General features: G+C 45.3%; 1 protein-coding gene across 1 annotated transcript in view; it reads right to left on the reverse strand.

Moving 5' to 3' along the window:
* LOC106590590 (catenin delta-2) overlaps positions 1 to 25,947 on the reverse strand; it is a 597,564-nt gene that overhangs the window by 256,773 nt on the left and 314,844 nt on the right. The window contains exon 12 of the mRNA XM_045710617.2: positions 14,956 to 15,256. Within this exon, the coding sequence (XP_045566573.1) occupies positions 14,956 to 15,256 (301 nt within the window). The remainder of the gene's footprint in view (positions 1 to 14,955; positions 15,257 to 25,947) is intronic.

Below are 25,947 nucleotides of genomic sequence, written 5' to 3' on the forward strand. Positions count from 1 at the left end.
AAAACCTTTGTAGAGAGCCTATCCACCTGACAATCTCTTAGACACAAAATATAAACTACTGGAACCAAGACAAAAATAACTGATCTTGGCACAAGATGGGGGGAAAGTTGGAGCATAAGTAATGAAATTACAGTTAACATCAATGCTCGCTTAATCCAGTATAAACTAATGTATAGAATTTATTACACAAGAGACGATATTCACAAATTCTACAGCACAATGGCAGAGTCATGTATTAAGTGTAATCCATGCATTCTGGGAATGCTATGAAGTCCAAAAGTTATGGGCAGAGCTAGAAAGTTGGCTGTCAGAAGTATTACAATGTAAACATACTTTTTATCCGTCTGTCTGCATATTTCAAGACATGGAAAATGAGGGTGTAGTGAGATTATTATTATTTTTTTACCCAATGGACTGAACGATTCTCTTCTCATCACTCCTCTTGAAAAAACGTACACTAAAAACATGGAAATCAATCAATCTGCCGTCATTAAAACCTCTTTTAACACAATGGAAAAATGAAATGATGTATTATTGAAATATTGAAATAGCATGGGTGACTGAGAAAAAAACAAATGGTAAAAATGTTAAATGTAACCTTTAATTAAGTAGGCAAGTCAGTTAAGAACACATTTTTATTTTACAAGGACGGCCTAACCCCGGGCCAAACCCTAACCCGGAGGACCAATTGTGCGCCACCCTATGGGACTCCCAATCACAGCTGGTTGTGACACAGCCCGGGAGTGAACCAGAGTCTGTTGTGACGCCTCAAGCGCTGAGATGCATTGTCTTAGACCGCTGCGCCACTAGGGAGCCTAATTTAAGCCCATGTGGCAAACAATATCGTAGACAGTAGGGATGGGGCTGTGGCACTAGAGATGGGGGTGTGGCACTAGGGATGGGGCTGTGGCACTAGAGATGGGGCTGTGGCACTAGAGATGGAGGTGTGGCACTAGAGATGGGGCTGTGGCACTAGGGATGGGGCTGTGGCACTAGAGATGGGGCTGTGGCACTAGAGATGGGGCTGTGGCACTAGAGATGGGGCTGTGGCACTAGAGATGGGGCTGTGGCACTAGGGATGGGGCTGTGGCACTAGAGATGGGGCTGTGGCACTAGAGATGGGGCTGTGGCACTAGAGATGGGGCTGTGGCACTAGAGATGGGGCTGTGGCACTAGGGATGGGGCTGTGGCACTAGAGATGGGGGTGTGACACTAGAGATGGGGTGTGGCACTAGGGATGGGGGTGTGGCACTAGAGATGGAGGTGTGGCAATAGGGATGGGGCTGTGGCACTAGAGATGGGGGTGTGACACTAGAGATGGGGTGTGGCACTAGGGATGGGGGTGTGGCACTAGAGATGGAGGTGTGGCAATAGGGATGGGGGCGTGACCCTAGAGATGGGGGTGTAGCACTAGGGATGGGGGTGTGGCACTAGAGATGGGGGTGTGGCACTAGAGATGGAGGTGTGGCAATAGGGATGGGGGCGTGACCCTAGAGATGGGGGTGTAACACTAGGGATGGGGGTGTGGCACTAGAGATGGGGGTGTGTCACTAGAGATGGAGGTGTGGTAATAGGGATGGGGGCGTGACACTAGAGATGGGGTGTGGCACTAGGGATGGGGTGTGGCACTAGGGATGGGGGTGTGGCACTAGGGATGGGGGTGTGGCACTAGAGATGTGGGTTTGGCACTAGGGATGGGGGTGTGGCACTAGAGATGGAGGTGTGGTAATAGGGATGGGGGCGTGACACTAGAGATGGGATGTGGCACTAGAGATGGGGGTGTGGCACTAGGGATGGGGGTGTGGCACTAGAGATGGGGGTGTGGCACTAGGGATGGGGGTGTGGCACTAGAGATGTGGGTTTGGCACTAGGGATGGGGGTGTGGCACTATGGATGGGGGTGTGATAATAGGAATGGGGGTGTGGCACTAGGGATTGGGGTGTGGCACTAGAGATGAGTGTGTGGCACTAGGGATGGGGGTGTAGCACAATAGATGGAGGTGTGGCACTAGGGATGGGGGTGTGGCACTTGGGATGGGGGTGTGGCACTAGCGATGGGGGTGTGGCACTAGGGATGGGGGTGTGGCACTAGGGATGGGGGTGTGGCACTAGCGATGGGGGTGTGGCACTAGGGATGGGGGTGTGGCACTTGGGATGGGGGTGTGGCACTTGGGATGGGGGTGTGGCACTAGGGATAGGGGTGTGGCACTTGGGATGGGGGTGTGGCACTAGAGATGGGGGTGTGGCACTAGGGATAGGGGTGTGGCACTAGGGATGGGGGTGTGGCACTAGAGATGAAGGTGTGGCACTGGGGATGGGGCTGTGGCACTAGAGATGGGGGTGTGGCACTAGAGATGGGGGTGTGGCACTGGGGATGGGGGTGTGGCACTGGGGATGTGGCACTAGAGATGGGGGTGTGGCACTAGGGATGGGGGTGTGGCACTAGGGATGGGGGTGTGGCACTAGAGATGGGGGTGTGGCACTAGGGATGGGGGTGTGGCACTTTGGATGGGGGTGTGGCACTAGAGTTGGGGGTGTGGCACTAGAGATGGGGGTGTGGCACTAGAGATGGGGGTGTGGCACTAGAGATGGGGGTGTGGCACTAGAGATGGCGGTGTGGCACTTGGGATGGGGGTGTGGCACTTGGGATGGGGGTGTGAGCATGTGGGTCTGGAAATAGGAGATTCAGTTGTTGCTTGTCTGCATTTGTTAGTTGTTGTTCATATGTGTACAGTATGTTTGTATTTGGTGTATTTTTTTAATGTACAAAATAGTTTATATCTAAAATAAAATGTCCCTTAGCTCACTGAGCTCAAAATTGGGCCTCAATTTTCACTTAGAGGAGATAGTCTCCCACAGTCATACATAAACCATATGACCCTGTACACGACACTCACACAGCCCCTCCACTGCTCTGAACAAGCCCTCTTACTGAATAATGATGACAGCTCTCCTGCAGATCTCAGTGGATCATGTGTTGTACCATTCCCCAGAGAAAACACACACAGTGACAGTGACACACTGTCCTCTCGCTGAACTGACTCACGGAAAGGTGTCAGGATCCCGCTAGCCAATCAAAATGCAGCATCACATGCGTAAATACACACACGTACGCGCACACACACACACACACACACACACACACACACACACCACACACACACACACACACACACACACACACACACACACACACACACACACACACACACACACACACACACACACACACACATACACTGTAAAAAGTGGGACAGCGCTGATGTTCATCTGAAGTGCTTTTACTGATTGGAATGATCAGTATTCTATTCAAATTGTCTGAAATAAAACAGCTATGTTTCAGATAGATGTGATTTTTTGAATTGAATGACAACTTCTTAAATAACAAACTGAAAGCCATGCCCTCAATAAGCCACACCTTCAACTCTTTTGATAGGTTGCTGCCACTACATTGCCATCAGCAAACCTCATGCACATGCACATTGAATAGCAGTGATGGCAATGTAGTGGCAGCCTACCTATCAGAAGAGTTGAAGGCGTGGCTTTTTGAGGGCATATTTTTGCCCACCCGTGAGAGTGAGTCATTCCATTTATTGCTGTCTATTGTAGTCGTTATTTAATCTCAACCTTTAACACTGCCAGCATCTGTAACGATACTTGCATATGTGCATGTGATACTAAAGAGTGATAAGGTTTCTAGGTTAAAGGGATGCTTGGGGATTTTGGCAATGGGGCCATATATCTAATTCCCAAGAGTCAGATGAACTTGTGGATACAATTTCTCGTGTGTCCAGTGTGAAGGATGTTAGAGGTAGTTTCACGAGCTAATGCTAACTAGCGTTAGCGCAATGACTGGAAGTCAATCGGTATCTAATAGTCATTGCTTGGTTACGATATTGTGGTTACTAAATGTGAAGGTCTGCTGTAAATAATACGTTTGGAAACATTATTAAGTCACAAACTTGAACAAACTTAATTTCCTAATTTACAGGGAACTGACTCAATTGCTTGTAACCCAATTGAAGAAATTTGGATAGGTAATTCCAAAGTAAAAAGTAAACTTGGAACAAGATGAAAAAATGGGTTGTATTTACACGGAATATTAGTTTGTATTTGTTAGGTTTAACCAAAGGAGATAAGTAGCTTGACTGTTGAAAGAAATAGGTTGCAACTTGAAATATAGGTTTGTTATAACAAAATATTAAATATAACAATATAACAGACAAACAATAGAAAGTAAAACGTTTAATAATAAAAGTAAAAATAGATACACAATGAGTAACGATAATTTGGCTATATATAGGGAGTACCAGTACCGAGTTGATATGCAGGGGTATGGGGTATTTGAGGTAGCTATGTACATACTGTATATCGAGTAGCAGCAGCATATGTGATAAGTCAAAAGAGGGTCAATGCGGATAGTTAAATTGTAAACCTAATAGCTACTCGGACTAACTATTTAGCAGTCTTATGGCTTGGGTATAGAAACTGTTTAGAGTCCTATTGGTTCCAGGTGCATTTGTATTGCTTGCCGTGAGGTTGCAGAGAGAAGTCTATGACTTTGGTGGCTGGAGTCTTTGACAATTTTTAGGGCCTTCCTCTGACACCACCTGGTATATAGGTCTTAAATGGCAGGAAGCTCAACCCCAGTGATCTACTGGGCCATCCGGACTACCCTCTGTAGTGCCTTGAGCTCAGATGCCAAGCAGCTGCCATACCATGCGGTGGTGCAGGCAGTCAAGATGCTCTCAATGGTGAAGCTGTAGAATTGTTTTAGGATCTGAGGGCCCATGACAAATTCTTTCAGCCTCCTGAGAGGGAAGAGGCGTTGTCGTGCCCTCTTCACGACTGTGTTGGTGTGTGTGGACCATGATAGATCCTTAGTGATGTGAATACAGAGGAACTTGAAGCTCTTGACCCGCTCCACTACAGCCCGTCGATGTGAAAGGGGGCGTGCTTGGCCATCCATTTCCTGTAGTCCATGATCAGCTCCATAATGATGTGTTGCATCCATGCCACACAGTCGTGGATGAACAGGGAGTACAGGAGAGGACTAAGCATGCACCCCTGAGGGGTCCCCGTGTTGAGGTTCACAGTGGCGTATATGTTGTTGCCTACCTTCACCCCCGGGGGCCGGGTGGGTGGGGCAGGGTGGGTGGGTGAGTTCCATCTCTGGTGTGGAGTGGGTAGCAGGGTGGGTTTGGGTGATGATACTATCTCTGGGTGGGTGGGGCAGGGGGGTGGGTGAGCCCCGGGGGGGGGAGCGGTGGGTTTGGGTGATGTTACCATCTCTGGGTGGGTGGGGCAGGGGGGTGGGTGACGCCACCGGGTGGGTGGGTGCTGGTGGGGGGTGATGTTACCATCTCTGGTGTGGAGTGGGTAGCATGGTGGGTTTGGGTGATGATACTATCTCTGGTGTGGAGTGGGTAGCAGGGTGGGTTTAGGTGATGTTATTATCTCTGGTGTGGAGTGGGCAGCAGGGTGGGTTTAGGTGATGTTACCATCTCTGGTGTGGAGTGGGTAGCAGGGTGCGTTTAGGTGATGTTATTATCTCTGGTTTGGAGTGGGTAGCAGGGTGGGTTTGGGTGATGATACTATCTCTGGTTTGGAGTGGGTAGCAGGGTAGGTTTGGGTGGGTAGCAAGGTGGGTTTGGAGTGGGTAGCAGGGTGGGTTTGTGTGGGTAGCAAGGTGGGTTTGTGTGGGTAGCAGGGTGGGTTTGTGTGGGTAGCAAGGTGGGTTTGGGTGGGTAGCAAGGTGGGTTTGGGTGGGTAGCAGGGTGGGTTTGTGTGGGTAGCAGGGTGGGTTTGGTTTGAACCCATATGTTATAGCAGAACGTGGCTGTGTATTAAAGTATAGTTGTTACAGCTCAATGTTACGGATTAAGAAATGTTTTGCCATATGTGTGTGTGTGTGTGTGTGTGTGTGTGTGTGTGTGTGTGTGTGTGTGTGTGTGTGTGTGTGTGTGTGTGTGTGTGTGTGTGTGTGTGTGTGTGTGTGTGTGTGTGTGTGTGCTTGTGTGCGTTGGTTTTTGTCTGTGTGTGCGTGTGTCTGTGTGTATGTGTGTGTGTCTGTGCATGCCTGATTGTGTGTGTGTAGCCCTCTAGGTGAAGTGTTTAGTAATGTGGGGCGACACAGTAGCGTTTGACCTTTAAATAGGACATTAACAGGCCTACAGGAACACACACACACACACACACACACACAGAAAAACACAAACTACATCGCTAGACGCTTCAGCCCCAGAGGGCCGCTCTGACATATGGGTCACAAAACCAGGCACTTTGTCTGGGGTTCAACACAAGCTGCAGGCTGAGATATAGGCCCAGTACATCTCACATCACTTAGATTACATGACATTAATAACACATTCATTATATAAGATGATATGATTCACCATGCATATTTACTCTGGATGGATACAGTTTTAGATTGCATATGGCTCTCAGACCTACCTATGTTCACTCAAGGTTACAGCATTAACTATCTGACACACACACTATAGTGGCAAGCTGACAGGCAGGCTTCACTGAGGGCAATGAATGTGAGTGGTATAGGAACAAAGAGCTATTCATATTCTATCATATTTCTGTGAATGGTGTCGTGCTCACAGCTCTGGCCACCTTGGCTTAGTAAGAAAGAGAGAGAGAGAGAGAGAGAGGATGCAAAATACATTCAAGAGCTCTCCCTCTCTCCTTTCTCCCTCTATCTCTCTCTCAAAATTCTCCCTCTCTTTCTCTCTCTCTCTCTCCTTTCTCCCTCTATATCTCTCTCTTCTTTCTCTCTCTATAACTCTCTCCATCTCCCTCTCCCCTTTCTCTCTCTATCTCCCTCTATCTCACTCTCAAAATTATACATCTCTCTCTATCTTCTTTCTCCCTACACCTCTCTTCTTTCTCTCTCTATAACTCTCTCCTTTCTCTCTCTATCTCCCTCTCTCCTGTCTCCCTCTAACTTATTTCTCTCTCTATCTCCCACTATCTCCCACTCCCCTTTCTCCCTCTATCTCCTTTCTCTCTCTATCTTCCTCTCTCCTTTCTTTCCCTATCTCCCTCTCTCTATCTCTCTCCCCATTCTCCATCTATCTCCCTCTCTACTTTCAGCCTCTACCTCTATCCTTTCTCTTTCTATCTACCACTATCTCCCTCTCTCTTTTCAGCCTCTACCTCTCTCTATCCTTTCTCTCTCTATCTACCACTATCTCCCGCTCTCCTTTCAGCCTCTACCTCTGTCTCTCCTTTTTCTCTCTGTGGTTTTTCACCCAGTAGATATGGGAGTTTATCAAAATTGGATTTGTTTTCGAATTATTCGTGGGTCTGTGAAATCTGAGGGAAATATGTCTCTAATATGGTTATACATTTGGCAGGAGGTTTGGAAGTGCAGTTCAGTTTCCACCTCATGTGGCGTGTGCCTAGCATGTCTTCTCTTGAGAGCCAGGTCTGCCTAAAGAATGTGCACACTTTCTCAATAGCAAGGCTATGCTCACTGAGTCTGTACATAGTCAAAGCTTTCCTTCATTTTGGGTCAGTCACAGTGGTCAGGTATTCTGCCACTGTGTACTCTCTGTTTAGGGCCAAAAAGGATTCCAGTTTGCTCTGTTTTTTGGTTAATTCTTTCCAATGTGTCAAGTAACTACCTTTTTGTTTTCTCATGATTTGGTTGGGTCTAATTGTGATGCTGTTCTGGGGATCTGTGGGGTCTCTTTGTGTTTGTGAACAGAGATCCAGGACTAGGGTTGTTGCGGTGACCGGCGGTCACAAGTCATGATGGCAGTCAAATTCCACGTGACCGTTCACGGTAATTAGGCTTCTCCAAGGTCTGATTCTGCTGATGGTCATTAGTATCCTACCAAACTTGTTAACTACCTGGTACGTCAGCACTCTATTGTTCCTCTAACCACTCTGACATCAATGCAAATGTTATCGAAAATCAAATCAAACACTTCATGAGAGCCCATGAGCTCATGTTGCGAAACATTTCAATAGGCTATGCAATTGTGTGAGAAAACAGAGCGATGGCCTCTACAAAATAAGGAGGTTCCCATCATCTTTCTACTGTAGGCATACTATTTTTTTTTCTTTTCTGAAGTGTCCTAATATTAACCTGTTTAGGATAGGGGGCAGTATTTTCATGGCCGGATGAAAAAAATGTACCCAATTTAAACTGGTTACTACTCTTGCCCAGAAACGAGAATATGCATATTATTAGTAGATTTTGATAGAAAACACTCTGAAGTTTCTAAAACTGTTTGAATGGTGTCTGTGAGTATAACAGAACTCATATGGCACGTAAAAAAACCTGAGAAAATTCCAAGCAGGAAGTGGCCTGTCTGAGAATTTGTAGTTCTTCTTTTGATTCTCTATCGAAACTACAGTATCTGTGGGGTTACGTAGCGCTTTCTAAGGCTTCCATTGGCTCTCTAAAGCCTTCAGAAAGCGGATTGAGGCGTCTCCTGTCTCTGGGCAGAATATAGTAGCTCAGTTTCTCAGTGGTCTGCCTGGTGACAAAGAGATTGGATATGCTCGTTCACGCGAGCACGCTGTTTGTTCTTTTCCTCTTTGAATGAATACACTATTGTCCGGTTGGAATATTATCGCTATTTTACGAGAAAAATACCATAAAACTTTATTTTAAACAGCGTTTGACATGCTTCTAAGTACGGTAATGGAACATTTTGAATTTTTTTGTCTCGAAATGCGCTTACGCATTACCCTTTGGATAGTGACCTGAACGTATGAACAAAATGGAGGTATTTGGACATAACTATGGATTATTTGGAACAAAAACAACATTTCTTGTGGAAGTAGCAGTTCTGGGAGTGCATTCTGACGAAGATCAGCAAAGGTAATACAATTTTTCTAATACTAATTCTGAGTTTAGTGTGCTCCGAACTTGGCGGGTGTCAAAATAGCTAGCCGTGATGGCTGAGCTATGTACTCAGAATATTGCAAAATGTGCTTTCGCCGAAAAGCTATTTTAAAATCTGACATAGAGATTGCATAAAGGAGTTCTGTATCTATAATTCTTAAAATAATTGTTATGTATTTTGTCAACGTTTATGATGAGTAATTTAGTAAATTCACCGGAAGTTTTCGGTGGGAATACATTTTCTGAACATCACACGCCAATGTAAAAAGCTGTTTTTTGATATAAATATGAACTTGATTGAACAAAACATGCATGTATTGTATAACATAATGTCCTAGGAGTGTCATCTGATGAAGATCATCAAAGGTTAGTGCTTCATTTAGCTGTGTTTTGTTTTTTTGTGACATATATGCTTGCTTGGAAAATGGCTGTGTGATTATTTTGGTCTATGTACTCTCCTAACATAATCTAATGTTTTTCTTTCGCTGTAAAGCCTTTTTGAAATCGGACAATGTGGTTAGATTAACGAGAGTCTTATCTTTAAAATTGTGTAAAATAGTCGTATGTTTGAAAAATTGAAATGATTGCATTTTTGAGGTTTTCGTATTTCGCGCCACGCTGTTCCATTGGATATTGGCTAGACGTTCCGCTAGCCTCAACATTAATGACATGTATTTTTGAGAAAGATGTTTTCCTGCTAATGGAACATTTATGCTTATAGCCCACTGCCGTGTGAGCATTGCTGCGCTTATAATGTGAAGAAATAGCCTGACAGTTCATCAAAATTTTAAGCTAAACGTTCTGATCTGTTGCGTCAGGCTCATTGCATAAAACCCAAACCCAATTTTTTTATCCTAGAAGTTGTATTAATTTGGGATCTATCACATCCCAGAACTGTCCCAGACTATGTTTGGAATATGTATTTATCACAAGGAACAGAATCGGTCAACTTTTGTACTATGCGGGATAGTAAATTGACATAGGCTAGTGCTTTTGCTGTTCATAAGGCCTACTCATCTTGTTGGCAGATGAAAAGTAAATGTGGACATTTCTACCAATATCTTCAATATGCACCTCAGAATTGGATAAGGATGTGCGCAGTTGCGTCCCCGATGTGTCTGTCTTCACTTGTAGCCTGTGAGAAAGACCTGATCATATGAATGAGAATTGTGAATGAGAGACTGATGAAGTGTGCAAAAAACAAGGCAGAGCTAATGCCTTTCATGCAACTTTTTTAGAGTCGCATCATGCAGCCTTGAAAGGTATTAAAAAATCTAAACATATAGCCCAACATTTGCATCACAACTAAAGTTACAGAAATAACTCTAAATTAAGCATACAGGAGTTAACCTCTCAAAATAGAATGTGCGCACTCCCTCAAATCGTTTGGAGAAAATATACTTTCTATTTTATTCAGCTACGTTCAATTGTATTGTTGATACTATAAAATAAAATAAAATAATGCCACGGAATTCTAAGCAAATCTTTTCTGCTAAATGAACTAGTGTATCCTACAGCCATATGGCATGGCCAGATCAGGAGCTAACATAAGGACAACTCAGAGTATGTTATTCTGTTCTTCTAAAATAGACTACATCTTCTTCATATCATGTTTCTTTAGACCTGTCTAAAATAAATTATGGATTTATTGTGATGGTAGGCTATATTACATGGATTTACTAGCCTTTTTAAAATGTAGATGTTTCAAAGGTCTGCATCAGTAGCTTGTGGGCTATGTGTGGAACCCAGGAGATGCAAAATGTGTTTATGTTAATTAACGGTAGATTACCGTGAGACCGGCAGTTATTTGCTTGACCATCACGGCTGACACAATTGACCACCACAAATGACCGCCACAGCCCTACCCAGGAGCAGCTTGCTTAAGAGACTCTTCTTTAGGTTCATCTCGCTATAGGTGAATGCCCAACACGGGGGCCTCTCAGGGGTGCGTGCTCAGGCCCCTCCTGTACTCCATGTCCACTCATGACTGCATGGCCAGGCACAACTACAACACCATCATCAATGATAGGCCTGATCACCAACAACGATGAGACAGCCTATAGATAGGTGTTCAAAACCTGGCCGTGTGGTGCCAGGAAAACAACCTATCCATCAACGTGATCAAAACAAAGGAGATTATTGCGGACTACAGGAAAAGGAGTACTGAGCACGCCCCCATTCTCACTGACGGGGCTGTAGTGGAGCAAGTTGAGAGCTTCAAGTTCCTTGGTGTCCACATCACCAACAAACTATCATGGTCCAAACACACTGAGACAGTTGTGAAGAGGGCACGACAACACCTATTCCCCCTCAAGAGACTGAAAATATTTGACATGGGTTCTCAGATCCTCAAAAGGTTCTACAGCTGCACCATCGAGAGCATCCTGACTGATTGCATCACTGCCTGGTATGGCAACTGCTCGGCCTCCGACCGCAAAGCACTACAGAGGGTAGTGCGTATGGCCCAGTATATCACTGGGGCCACGCTTCCTGCTATCCAGGACCTCTATATCAGGCGGTGTCAGAGGAAGGCCCTAAAAATTGTCAAAGACTCCAGCCACCCTAGTCATGGACTGCTTCTCTCTGCTACCGCACGGCAAGAGGAACCGGAGTTCCAAGTCTAGGTCCAAAAGGCTTCTTAACAGCTTCTACCCCCAAGCCATAAGACTCCTGAACAGCTAATCAAAGGGCTACCCAGACCCCTCTTTTACGCTGCTGCTACTCTCTGTTTATTATCTATGCATAGCCACTTTAACTCTCCCTACATGTACATATTACCTCAATTACCTCGACTAACCGGTGCCCCAGCACATTGACTCTGTACCGGTACCCCCCTGTATATAGTCTCCACATTGACTCTGTACCGGTACCCCCCTGTATATAGTCTCCACATGGACTCTGTACCGGTACCCCCCTGAATACAGTCTCCACATTAACTCTGTACCGGTACCCCCCTATATATAGTCTCCAGATTGACTCTGTACCGGTACCCCCCTGTATATAGTCTCCAGATTGAATCTGTATCGGTACCCCCCTGTATATAGTCTCCACATTGACTCTGTACCGGTACCCCCCTGTATAGAGTCTCCACATTGACTCTGTACCGGTACCCCCCTGTATATAGTCTCCACATTGACTCTGTACCGGTACCCCCTGTATATAGTCTCCACATTGACTCTGTACCGGTACCCCCTGTATATAGTCTCCACATTGACTCTGTACCGGTACCCCCTGTATATAGTCTCCACATTGATTCTGTACCGGTACCCCCTGTATATAGTCTCCACATTGACTCTGTACCGGTACCCCCTGTATATAGTCTCCACATTGACTCTGTACCGGTACCCCCTGTATATAGTCTCCACATTGACTCTGTACCGGTACCCCCTGTATATAGTCTCCACATTGATTCTGTACCGGTACCCCCTGTATATAGTCTCCACATTGACTCTGTACCGGTACCCCCTGTATATAGCACTGCTATTGTTATTTTACTGCTACTCTTTATTATTTTTTACTTAACACTTGGTTTTCTTTAAGCTTCTTAAAGCATTTTTGTTTAAAGGCTTGTAAGTAAGCATTTCACTGTTGTATTTGGCGCATGTGACAAATCAAATTTGATTTGAAACAATAGGCGTTTGACTTCAGAGGCCGGGTCCTGCAGACTATTCTAGTGCCCTCGCCAATTCGTATATATATATACGTTGAAGAGGGTGGGTCTCAAGCTGCATCCCTGTCTCACCCCATGGCCCTATATATATATATATATATATATATATATATATATATATATATATATATATATATATATTCGGATGTACAGGGTGAATACGTGGTCTGTCGTATGGTAATTTAGTAAAAAGCCAATTTGACATATTCTCAGTTCGTTGTTTTCAATGAGGAAATGCAGGGAGTCTGCTGTTAAGGATTTTCCCAAGGTTGCTGTTGACGCGTATCCCACAGTAAGTATTAGGTTCCAAATCTGTTATTCCTCTATGTTATCTCTCTCTCTCTGCATCTCTCTCTCTGCAGTCTCTCTCTCTCTGCAGTCTCTCTCTGCAGTCTCTCTCTCTCTCTCTGCAGTCTCTCTCTCTGCAGTCTCTCTCTCTCTCTTTCTGCAGTCTCTCTCTCTCTCTCTCTCTCTCTCTCTGCAGTCTCTCTCTCTCTCTCTCTGCAGTCTCTCTCTCTGCAGTCTCTCTCTCTGTGTGTGTGTGTGTCTCTTTCCCTCTGTGTTGCTCTCTGTCTCCCACAATACACTGAATGTGTAATTCTAGGGAGTCGATAGTACTACCACAACCACAGCCCAGTATTATGGACTTCACCAATGCTCAGTAGGATTCTCCACTGGCACACACACACACACACACACACACACACACACACACACACACACACACACACACACACACACACACACACACACACACACACACACACGACAGACAGACAGACAGACAGACAGACAGACAGACAGACAGACAGACAGACAGACAGACAGACAGACAGACAGACAGACAGACAGACAGACAGACAGACAGACAGACAGACAGACAGACAGACAGACAGACAGACGCACGCACAGACAGACGCACGCACAGACACACATGCAGACACACACGCACACACGCACACGCACAGACGCACACGCACACATGCACAGACACACACGCACAGACACGCACAGACACACACTGACACCCACATCCTTTGTGGTATATCCATTCTCTCCCTCTGTCTCTCCTTACCTCTCTCCCTCTCTCTTCAGATTGATGGATGCTGAATTGAACATGAAAACCATGTGAAATATATCTCTTTATAACTGACAAATGCATGGTAATGATGAAACACACCAGGAAAGCTGGGCTGGAACACAGCATAGTAGGAAGGATAAGTAATGTTGCTCTGTTGTGTGTGTACATAACAGTGCTTGTGTAAGAATAATTACAGTCTCCACTGTGTTAGCCCATCAATACCACAGAAAGAGAGGTCACATGACTGTCAGTTCCTTCCAGAGGGGACCTCTCCGATCTCCTACTAGTCTCTACAGTCCCAAGACACAGTGTGGAGATGATTGGAGATGATTGAAATCGATTGACAGAGGATTAATATGTGAGGTCACACAGGACAGTGACCTCCACAGGACAGTGACCGCCACAGGACAGTGACCTCCACAGGACAGTGACCGCCACAGGACAGTGACCGCCACAGGACAGTGACCTCCACAGGACAGTGACCGCCACAGGACAGTGACCTCCACAGGACAGTGACCGCCACAGGACAGTGACCGCCACAGGACAGTGACCGCCACAGGACAGTGTTCTCCACAGGACAGTGACCGCCACAGGACAGTGACCTCCACAGGACAGTGACCGCCACAGGCCAGTGACCGCCACAGACCAGTGACCTCCACAGGACAGTGACCGCCACAGGACAGTGACCGCCACAGGACAGTGACCTCCACAGGACAGTGACCGCCACAGGACAGTGACCGCCACAGGACAGTGACCTCCACAGGACAGTGACCGCCACAGGACAAGGACCGCCACAGGACAGTGACCTCCACAGGACAGTGACCTCCACAGGACAGTGACCGCCACAGGACAGTGACCTCCACAGGACAGTGACCTCCACAGGACAGTGACCGCCACAGGACAGTGACCGCCACAGGACAGTGACCGCCACATGACAGTGACCTCCACAGGACAGTGACCGCCACAGGACAGTGACCGCCACAGGACAGTGACCTCCACAAGACAGTGACCGCCACAGGACAGTGACCTCCACAGGACAGTGACCTCCACAGGACAGTGACCGCCACAGGACAGTGACCTCCACAGGACAGTGACCTCCACAGGTCAGTGACCTCCACAGGACAGTGACCGCCACAGGACAGTGACCTCCACAGGACAGTGACCGCCACAGGACAGTGACCGCCACAGGACAGTGACCTCCACAAGACAGTGACCGCCACAGTACAGACATATAAAGCTTTGCATGATTGAAAGAGTGATTGATGTTGTGTGTTTGGGAGTGTTTGTGTGTGGGAGGGCGAGTGTGTGTGAGTGTGTGTGTGTGTGTGAGTTATCCTACCTTGGGTCTTTCTGTATGGAGTCTATAGATGGTGATCGTGCCAGCGTGCCCTCAGGTGGCAGGGCTGGTCCAGACTTGCTGTAAGGAGAATCTACAGATGGGCAGTACTGCAGTGTACGGTAGGGGTCTGCCGTGTAGGGGTCTGTAGCATAGGCCTCTGCTGTATATCCTGGGCCCACTGTAGCATAGTTATTGGCACCCCCACGACCGTAGCTTCCCCCGGCGCTGTGGCTGCTTCCCCCGGCGCTGTTGCTGCCTGCTCGCTGCAAAGAGGCGGAGTCGACACCGGGGGACGATGGGGCTACAAGGGGGAAATAGGGATACAAGGCATAGATCATCCCCTGGTCACTGACCTGCTGAATCAGGTTTATGGTGGGGGGAGGAGAGGGGAGGAGATGGGGAGAGGGGAGAAGATGAGGGGGAAGTAGGGGAGGAGAGGAAAGAAAAAACAAACACATGAGAAAGAAGAAGAAAACACCAAAAAGTTCATTTGCATATTGTTTATGTAAAACATACAAAACAAATCCTTACAATGAACTGAAACACACACACACATACCGCCCATTCCTGTATCTCACACTTGGGAGGTTTCTTGAGCTGATGCTAAATATGAGAGAGTATTCCCCATTCTAGTGATAGGAGGGACAGAGTGATAGTAGGGATAGAGTAATAGGAGGGACATAGTGATAGGAGGGATAGAGTAATAGGAGGGACATAGTGATAGGAAGGATAGAGTGATAGGAGGGATAGAGTGATAGGAGGGACATAGTGATAGGAAGGATAGAGTGATAGAAGGGATAGAGTGATAGGAGGGATAGAGTAATAGGAGGGACATAGTGATAGGAGGGATAGAGTGATAGGAGGGACATAGTGATAGGAAGGATAGAGTGATAGGAGGGATAGAGTGATAGGAGGGATAGAGTGATAGGAGGGACATAGTGATAGGAGGGATAGAGTGATAGGAGGGACATAGTGATAGGAAGGATAGAGTGATAGGAGGGATAGAGTGATAGGAGGGATAGAGTGATAGGAGGGATAGAGTGATACGAGGGACATAGTGATAGGAGGGATAGAGTGATAGGAGGGACATAGTGATAGGAGGGATAGAGTGATAGTAGGGACATAGTGATAGGAGGGATAGAGTGATAGGAAGGATAGAGTGATAGTAGGGATAGAGTGATAGGAGGGATAGAGTAATAGGAGGGACATAGTGATAGGAGGGATAGAGTGATAGGAGGGACATAGTGATAGGAGGGATAGAGTGATAGGAGGGACATAGTGATAGGAGGGATAGAGTGATAGGAGGGACATAGTGATAGGAGGGATAGAGTGATAGGAGGGACATAGTGATAGGAGGGATAGAGTGATAGGAGTGATAGGAGGGACATAGTGATATGAGGGATAGAGTGATAGGAGGGATAGAGTGATAGGAGGGATAGAGTGATAGGAGGGACATAGTGATAGGAGGGATAGAGTGATAGTAGGGATAGAGTGATAGGATGGACAGAGTGATAGGAGGGATATAATGATAGCAGGGATAGAGTGATAGGAGAGATAGAGCTATAGGAGGTACATAATGATAGGAGGAACATAGTGATAGGAGGGACAGAGTGTTAGGAGGGATATAATGATAGCAGGGATAGAGTGATAGGAGAGATAGAGTGATAGGAGGGACAGAGTGATCGGAGGGATATAATGATAGCAGGGATAGAGTGATAGGAGAGATAGAGTGATAGGAGGGACAGAGTGATCGGAGGGATAGAGTGTTTGTATGTGTTCTAACCAAACCGTCAAATAGGGGGTAAGGGGAGCATCAAAATCTTCCATGCCCTCTTTCCCTAATTAGAGCCTAGATTGCAGTTAATGTTGTCATTTCTTATTGATGATAATCATTAATATTGTAACGTGTCATTGATATGGCTGTGGGCTCACTTGGCAGACGCAAGGTGACAATTTGTCTGAATCAACCTGCTCCTCCCAGCTAGAGAGAGAGAGAGAGAGAGAGAGAGAGAGAGAGAGAGAGAGAGAGAGAGAGAGAGACTTTCCCCAGTGAGTCATCAACACCATCAATACAGAAGTATCACAGGCCTGTTCCCCTCTGACAAAGATGCACTGGGACATCCAGCCTCACCACTTCTACGACCTCAGCAAGAACGGATTTAGTCTCTTTCCAAAAAGCCCTGAAAGACACTGCCCTGGACCGGACCCTCTCCAATACCCAGACCAAGCCCAAAGACTTTAACTGGCACTACAAGAGTCCCAGGGCCCCTCATCAACATCCAAGGAGCCCCAAGCTACAGAGAGCCCACATCCCCACTGGCCCCAGTCCCTACACTGCCACTGGTCCTAATGTCCCCCCACCAGTCCTCCCTGGCAGAGCACCCAGCCAGCCACAACATACAGTACAGAAGAAGAGCTATGCAGCAGTGATAAAGGGTTAAATATACGATGCATTCGGAAAGTATTCAGACCCCTTGACGTTTTCCAAATTTTATTACGTTACAGCCTTATTTTAAAATAGATTAAATCATTTTTGTTCCTCATCAATCTCCACACAATACCCGACAATGACAAAGCGAAAACAGGTTTTTAGAAATGATTGTAAATTTACATAAGTATTCAGACCTTTTGCTAGGACACTCAAAATTGAGGTCAGCTGCATCCTGTTTCCAGTGATCATCCTTAAGATTTTTCTACAACTTGATTTGAGTCCAACTGTTGTAAATTAAATTGAATGGACATGATTTGGAAAGGCAAACATCTGTCTAAATAAGGTCCCACAGTTGACATTGCATGTCAGAGTAAAAACCTAGCCATGAAGTCGAAGGAATGGTCCGTAGAGCTCCGAGACAGGATTGTGTGGAGGCACAGATCTGGGGAAGGGTACCAGAAAATGTCTGCACCATTGAAGGTCCCAAACAACACAGTGGGCTCCATCATTTTTAAATGTTAGGGATAGGCGTTGTAAATCATGCAGCGCCATTTTAGAGAAACAACAAATGTCGGTACATATAAGTGTCTTATATCGGCTGAAAGCTTAAATTCTTAATAATTAATATAACTGCACTGTCCAATTTACAGTAGCTATTACTGCGAAAAAATGCCATGCTATTTTTTGAGTAGAGCTCCTAACAACAAAACTGTTTTTTTCACCGCGATAGGTTTGATGAAATAACCTCCGAACGTGAAATGTGTACTTACATTCTGAAATCTTGCTTATCATCCAAAGGGTCCCAGAGATAACATGAAGTGTTGTTTTGTTAGATAAAATCCTTTTTCATATCCTAAAAAGGTCCATATAGCGTGCACGATCGATTTTGTATTTCCACTCGTTCAATTTGCAAAGAAAGGAATCCGTGAAAATCTCACCCTAAACGTTGTTTCAACCAGTCAAATCACATTCGTATGTATTCCTCAGAGATCCTAGAATGTAACGAGACTTCACTATATCATTAGGGGTGTAGTATATCCTATAGGACACCAAATTTGGTCCGAGAGCGACGCCTTCATGGCACGTCAATGACGCGGGCGGTCTTCACTTGATCGACTGTAACTTTGTCAAATAAGCGCCAATCGGGGTCAAAGCGAGCTAGATAGCCAATGAGCTGGGCTTTACGGGAGTATCGGGAAACCCCGTATCTGTCGCAAAATGTAGGTGCTAACCTTGTGTGACAGCAAGCCTTTTCCTTTTGGACAAAAATTATAAGAATATGGAGAGTTACGAAGTTATGGAAACTGGGTGTTTTGCAAATGTTGAACTTATAATATGGCTACTAATACTGGAAAAGCTCCAAGTCCAAGTATACAGATTTGACGATATTCTTGCAGAAAAATGTAATGTGAATGTAAATGTCTCCTTCACGATTTGCCCAAATACACCTGTGTGACTTCACACTAAATGTCATGTAGTTTGCTCATACTTCAAGTTATCCGTCTGAAACTTTGCACATACAATGCTGCCATCTTGTGGACACCATTGGAATTTTGAGAGATGGTGGTAGAAAAGAAAATTGTTTTTTTCTTTGTATTTTCTTCTACCAGATCTATCGTGTTATATTCTCCTACATTTAATTCACACTTCCACAAACTTCAAAGTGTTTCCTTTCAAATGGTACCAAGAATATGAATATCCTTGCTTCAGGGCCTGAGCTACAGGCAGTTAGATTTGGATATGTCATTTTAGGTGAACATTTAAAAAAAGGGGGCTATCCCTAAGAAGTTTAAATGGAAAACTTTTGGAACCACCAAGACCCTTCCTAGAGCCCGGCCAAATTGAGCAATCGGGGAGAAGGGCCTTGGTCAGGGAGGTGACCAAGAACCCGATAGTCATTCTGACAGAGCTCCAGAATTCCTCTGTGGAGATGGGAGAACCTTACAGAAGGACAACCATCTCTGCAACACTCCACCAATCAGGCCTTTAGGGTAGAGTGGCACATGACAGCCCGCTTGGAGTTTGGCAAAAGGCACCTAAAGGGCTCTGACCATGAGAAACAAGATTCTCTGGTCTGATGAAACCAAGATTGAACTCTCTGACCTGAATGCCAAGCGTCACGTCTGTAGGAAACCTGGCACCATCCCTACAGTGAAGCACGGTGGTGGCAGCATCATGCTGTGGGAACGTTTTTCAGCGCAAGGACTGGAAGTCTGATTGAGGGAGAAATGAACAGAGCAAAGAACAGAGAGATCCTTGATGAAAACCTGCTACAGAGTGCTCAGACTGAGGCGAAGGTTCATCTTCCAACAGGACAGCGACCCTAAGCACACAGCCTAGACAAAGCAGGGGTGGCTTCGGGAAAAGTCTCTGAATGTCCTTGAGTGGCCCAGCCAGAGCCCGGACTTGACCCCAATCGAATATCTCTAAAGAAACCTGAAAATAGCTGTGCAGTGACGCTCCACATCCAACCTTTCAGAGCTTGAGAGGATCTGCAGAGAAGAATGGGAGAAACTCCCCAAAATACAGGTGTGCCAAGCATGTAGCGTCATACCCAATAAGACTCGAGCCTGTAATCACAGCCAAAGGTGCTTCAACAAAGTACTGAGTAAAGGGTCTGAATACTTATGTAAATGTATTTTTCTGTTTGTTATTTTTAATACAATTCCAAAAATGTATCTTCATTTAATTACATCATTTTTTTTGCAGATTATTATCAAGGATTATCAATAGCTTAATGACTTATCAACAGCTGTGACAAGTTGTCCAGTGTAAGAAATCCTTACTTGTACCCTAGTATATAGAAATACCCTAACACATTATATATACAAAGGTATGTTGACACCCCTTCCAAACAGTGGAGTCGGCTATTTCAGCCACACCCATTGTTGATAGGTGTATAAATATCGAGCACACAGCCATGCAATCTCTATAGACAAACATTGGCAGTTAAATTGCCTTACTGAAGAGCTCAGTGACTTTCAACGTGCCAACGTCATAGAATGCCACCTTTCCAAAAAGTCATTTAGTCAAATTTCTGCCCTGCTAGAGCTGCCCTGGTCAACTGTAAGTGCTGTTATTGTGAAGTGGAAATGTCTCGGAGCAACTACGGCGGAGTGGTAGGTCACACAAGCTCACAGAACGGAAACACCGAGTACTGAAGTGCGTATCACGTAAAAATCGTCTGTCCTCGGTTGCAACACTCACAGCACAAGAACTGTTTGTCGGGAGCTTCATGAAAGGGGTTTGCATGGCCATCCGCACACAAGCCTAAGATCACCATGCACAATGCCAAGCATCGGCTGGAGTGGTGTAAAGCTTGCCGGCATTGGATTCTGGAGCAGTGGAAACGTGTTCTCTGGAGTGATTAATAACGCTTCACCATCTGGCAGTCCGACGAACAAATCTGGGTTTGGCGGATGCCAGGAAAACGCTACCTGCCTCAATGCATTGTGCCAATGAAAACCTTTGGGATAAATTTGAACGCTGACTGCAAGCCAGGCCTAATCGCCCAACATCAGCGCCCGACCTCTCTATCGCTCTTGTGGCTCAATGGAATCAAATCCCTGCAGCAATTTTCCAACATCTAGTGGAAAGCCTTCCCAGAAGAGTGAAGGCTGTTGTAGCAGCAAAGGAGCGTCACTTCCACTTTTTATAATAAACAATAATGTGTTGGAAATTCCAAATTGTTTGTATAGTCAACTTACACACAGCACTGACACACACAGACTTATCCCAACAGACATGCCACCAAGGGTCTTGTCACAGTCCCCAGGTCAAGGAAACATATAGTATTATACAGAGCCATGAGTGCATTGAACTCCCTTCCATTTCATATATCACAAGTGAACAGCAAACCTGGTTTCAAAAAACAGATAAAGCAACACCTCACGGCACAACGCCTCTACCCCATGTGACCTACTTGTTGTGTGTATGTACTGACATGTGACCTTCTGGTTGTGTGTATGTACTGACATGTGACCTACTGGTTGTGTGTATGTACTGACATGTGACCTACTTGATGTGTGTATGTACTGACATGTGACCTACTTGTGTGTATGTACTGACATGTATGTGGAGCTGATAGACACACACACACTACATGTTAATGTTTTTAAATGTATGTATTGTAAAGTCTCTTGTCTGTAATTTATTTTCTGTTATGTGTCGGATGCCAGTAAGACTAGCTGTCGCTATTGGTGTTGGCTAATGGGGATCCTAATAAATCAAATCCAAGTTGTTGTGATAGTGCATGTGATGTGCTGGAGAAAAGGTGCTTGCTAGGAATGTCCAGAATATTTTGTTGTCTAATTCGTAACGCCAGTGAAGACAGTGGATCCACGTTGGATCTAATATCCCTATTATCGATACTGATCATCTGTTGTTGTCTGCTTCATTTACAGCATTAAGGTTAATGAGTCCATGTTTTCATATGTTTCTGTGCCTCGGATTGGACACAGAGTCTACTGTGTCGAGGATAATCTGGATATAATGATACTCCCTAGTGGGCTTATTCAAATCAAATCAAATTTTATTGGTCACATACACATGGTTAGCAGATGTGCAGCGAAATGCTTGTGCTTCTGGTTCCAACGGTGCAGTAATATCTAACAAATAATCTAAGATTCCCAACAACTACCTAATACACACAAATCTAAAGGGGTGAATGAGAATATGTACATATAAAGTATATGGACGAGCAATGGCCGAGCGGAATAGGCAAGGTGCAGTAGATGGTATAAGATACAGAATATACAAGTGATATGAGTAATGTAAGATATGTAAACATTATTAAAGTAGCATTATTTAAAGTCGTGCTGTTTAAAGTGACTAGTGATCCATTTATTAAAGTGTCCAGTGATTGGGTCTCAATGTGGGCAGCAGCCTCTCTGAGTTAGTGATTGCTGTTTTGCAGTCTGATGGCCTTGAGACAGAAGCTGTTTCTCAATCTCTTGCTCCCAGCTTTGATGCACCTGTACTGACCTCGCCTTTTGGATGATAGCGGTGTGAACAGGCAGTGGCTCGGGTGGTTGTTGTCCTTGATTATCTTTTTGGCCTTCCTGTGACATCGGGTGCTGTAGTTGTCATGGAGGGCAGGTAGTTTGCCCCCTGTGATGCGTTGTGCAGACCGCACCATCCTCTGGAGAGCCCTGCGTTTGAGGGTGGTGCAGATGCCGTACCAAGCTGTGATACATCCCGACAGGAGGCTCTCGATTGTGCATCTGTAAAAGTTTGTCAGGGTTTTGGGTGACAAGCCAAATTTCTTCAGCCTCCTGAGGTTAAAGAGGCGCTGTTGCGCCTTCTTCACCACACTGTCTGTGTGGGTGGACCATTTCAGTTTGTCTGTGATGTGTATGCCCAGGAACTTAAAACTTTCCACCTTCTCCACCGCTGGCCCTTCGATGTGGATAGGGGGGTAACAGCTCCCTCTGCTGTTTCCTGAAGTCCACGATCATCTCCTTTGTTTTGATGATGTTGAGTGGGAGGTTGTTTTCCTGACACCACACTCCGAGTGCCCTCACCTCCTCCCTATAGAATGTCTCGTCGTTGTTGGTGATCAAGCCCACTACTGTTGTGTCGTCTGCAAACTTAATGATTGAGTTGGAGGCGTGCATGGCCACGCAGACGTGGGTGAACAGGGAGCACAGGATAGGGCTGAGCACACACCATTGTGGGGCCCAAGTGTTGAGGGTCAGTGAAGTGGAGATGTTGTTTCCTACCTTCACCACCTGGGGGCGGCCCGTCGGAAAGTCCAGCACCCAGTTGCACAGAGAGGTGTTGAGGCCCAGGGCCTCCAGCTTGATGATGAGCTTGGGGGGTACTATGGTGTTGAATGCTGAGCTGTAGTCAATGAACAGCATTCTTACATAGGTATTATTTTTATCCAGATGGGATAGGGCAGTGCGATGGCGATTGTGTCATCTGTGGACCAGTTGGGGCGGTATGCAAACTGAAGTGTGTCTAGGGTGGCTGGTATGGTGGCGGTGATATGATCCTTGACTAGCCTCTCAAAGCACTTCATGATGACAGTAGTGAGTGCTACGGGGCGGTAGTCATTTAGTTCAGTTATCTTTGCCTTCTTGGGTACAGGAACAATGGTAGCCATCTTGAAGCATGTGGGGACAACAGACTGGGATAGTGATTAAATATGTCCGTAAACACACCAGCCAGCTGGTCTGCGCATGATCTGAGGTGTACACAGCTGTGACTATAACTGACAAGAATTCTCTTGGTAGATAGAATGGCCGGCATTTGATTGTAAGGAATTCTAGGTCGGGTGAGCAGAAGGACTTGAGTTCCTGTGTGTTGTTGTGATCACACGAATCATAAAGCATACACCCCCGCCCTTCCTCTTCCCAGAGATTTGTTTATCTATGTCTGTGCGATGCATGGAGAATCCCGGTGGCAGGACCGATTCTGACAACATATCCTGAGAGAGCCATGTTTCTGTGAAACAGAGAATGTTTCAATCTCTAATGTCTCTCCGGAAGGCAACCCTTGCTCGAATTTTGTCTACCTTGTTGTCGAGAGACTGGACATTGGCGAGTAGTATACTCGGGAGCGGTGAGCGATGCGCCCGTTTACGAAGCCTGACCAGAAGACCGCTCCGTCTGCCCCTTCTGCGTCACCGTTGTTTTCGGTCAGCTGCTGGGATTAGATCCATTGTCCTGGGTGGTGGTCCGAAGAGAGGATCTGCTTCGGGAAAGTCGTATTCCTGGTCATAATGCTGGTAAATTGACATTGCTCTTATATCCAATAGTTCTTCCCGGCTGTATGTAATAAGACATAAGATTTCCTGGGGTAACAGTGCACGAAATAAAACATAAAAAAACAAAATACTGAATAGTTTGCTAAGAACGCGAAGTGAGGCGACAATCTCTGTTGGCGCTAATATGATCTGGTAATGAAATAACATGACAAATACATTTTGTTTTCTGTTACACCTGCAATTTTAAACAATACCAGGGGCTTGATGTAGCCTACTTGAACTTGCATTTGGAGCTCAGAAATGCAAGTACCGAAATAGCTGTACCTTGAATATCAGACATTTCCTCAATTTGGTGCTTGAAAAGTCATTTTAATTATTGTAGCCAATATATAAGTTCTCCTGCTCCCTTATAACTATCTGTGATTTAATTTTGTATCAGTTGTTGTAATGTGGCTACTTTCATTTGTTTCCCACTGCTTCAATTGAAGGGTATTGCACTTGTGTGGTTATTATGCGGTTATTAAAATATGTGAGAATAATGTGGACGAAACACATTATTTCCATGCTTCTACACCTGCATTGCTTGCTGTTTGGGGTTTTAGGCTGGGTTTCTGTACAGCCCTTTGAGATATCAGCTCATGTAAGAAGGGCTATATAAATACATTTGATTTGATTTGATTTATTATGAGGATGACAACGTCTGTTGGCTTCAACTTGGCTTTCCATACAAAACCTTCAATTAAAAAAGGAACCTGGTTTTTAGTCACTTTCTCATAAAAAAAATATAGCAATGGTAAGATTGAAATGGTGAGACTAACGCTGTCACTATTCATTACTTTATCATGTCTCCCTGCATCGGCCACATCGGCTACAGAGAAATTGCATCCATCCAATGCGTTTCGGCCACATTATTCTCACATATTTTATAATGTAATAATAATTTTAATATCAATGCATTTGGAAGGCATATAAAGTTGCATTATTCTTAAATTTGCAGGCTTTTTGTTGGGGGGGGGTTCTATATTAGGCCCAAAATGTACAATTATAGAAATTATACAATTGTATACCATGGACGTCCTTGAAAATTACAATTAAGTGCATGAAAAAGTCCCTGAAAGTCCTTGAATTTGACTTGCCAATGTCTGTATTAACCCTGCTTAAAGGATGTTGTTGTTTAAATTGAGTTATGGGCCAATTTGCATAGATTCACTTTTATTCCTTTAAGTACACATGTGGAACTGAATGAAAATCATTTTTATTTTAGTTTTAAACCATTTTTACATTTTGATCCCAGTGTCACACATTGGCCCAATTATTTACAATCATGCCAACCTTGCCCCGTCAGACCACTGCCAGATAACACTGGGTAACACTAGGTAACACATAACACTGGGTAACACTGGGTAACACTGGGTAACACTGGGTAACACTAGGTAACAGATAACACTGGGTAACACTGGGTAACACTAGGTAACAGATAACAGTGGGTAACACTAGGTAACAGATAACACTGGGTAACACTGGGTAACACTGGGTAACACTGGGTAACACTAGGTAACATATAACACTGGGTAACACTGGGTAACACTGGGTAACACTAGGTAACACTAGGTAACAGATAACACTGGGTAACACTGGGTGACAGATAACACTGGGTAACACTGGGTAACACTATTTAACAGATAACACTGGGTAACACTGGGTAACACTGGGTAACACTGGGTAACACTAGGTAACAGATAACACTGGGTAACACTGGGTGACAGATAACACTGGGTAACACTGGGTAACACTAGGTAACAGATAATACTGGGTAACACTGGGTGACAGATAACACTGGGTAACACTGGGT

This window comes from Salmo salar, chromosome 29 (assembly GCF_965601325.2).
Source record: "Salmo salar chromosome 29, fSalSal1, whole genome shotgun sequence".
NCBI lineage: Eukaryota > Metazoa > Chordata > Actinopteri > Salmoniformes > Salmonidae > Salmo > Salmo salar.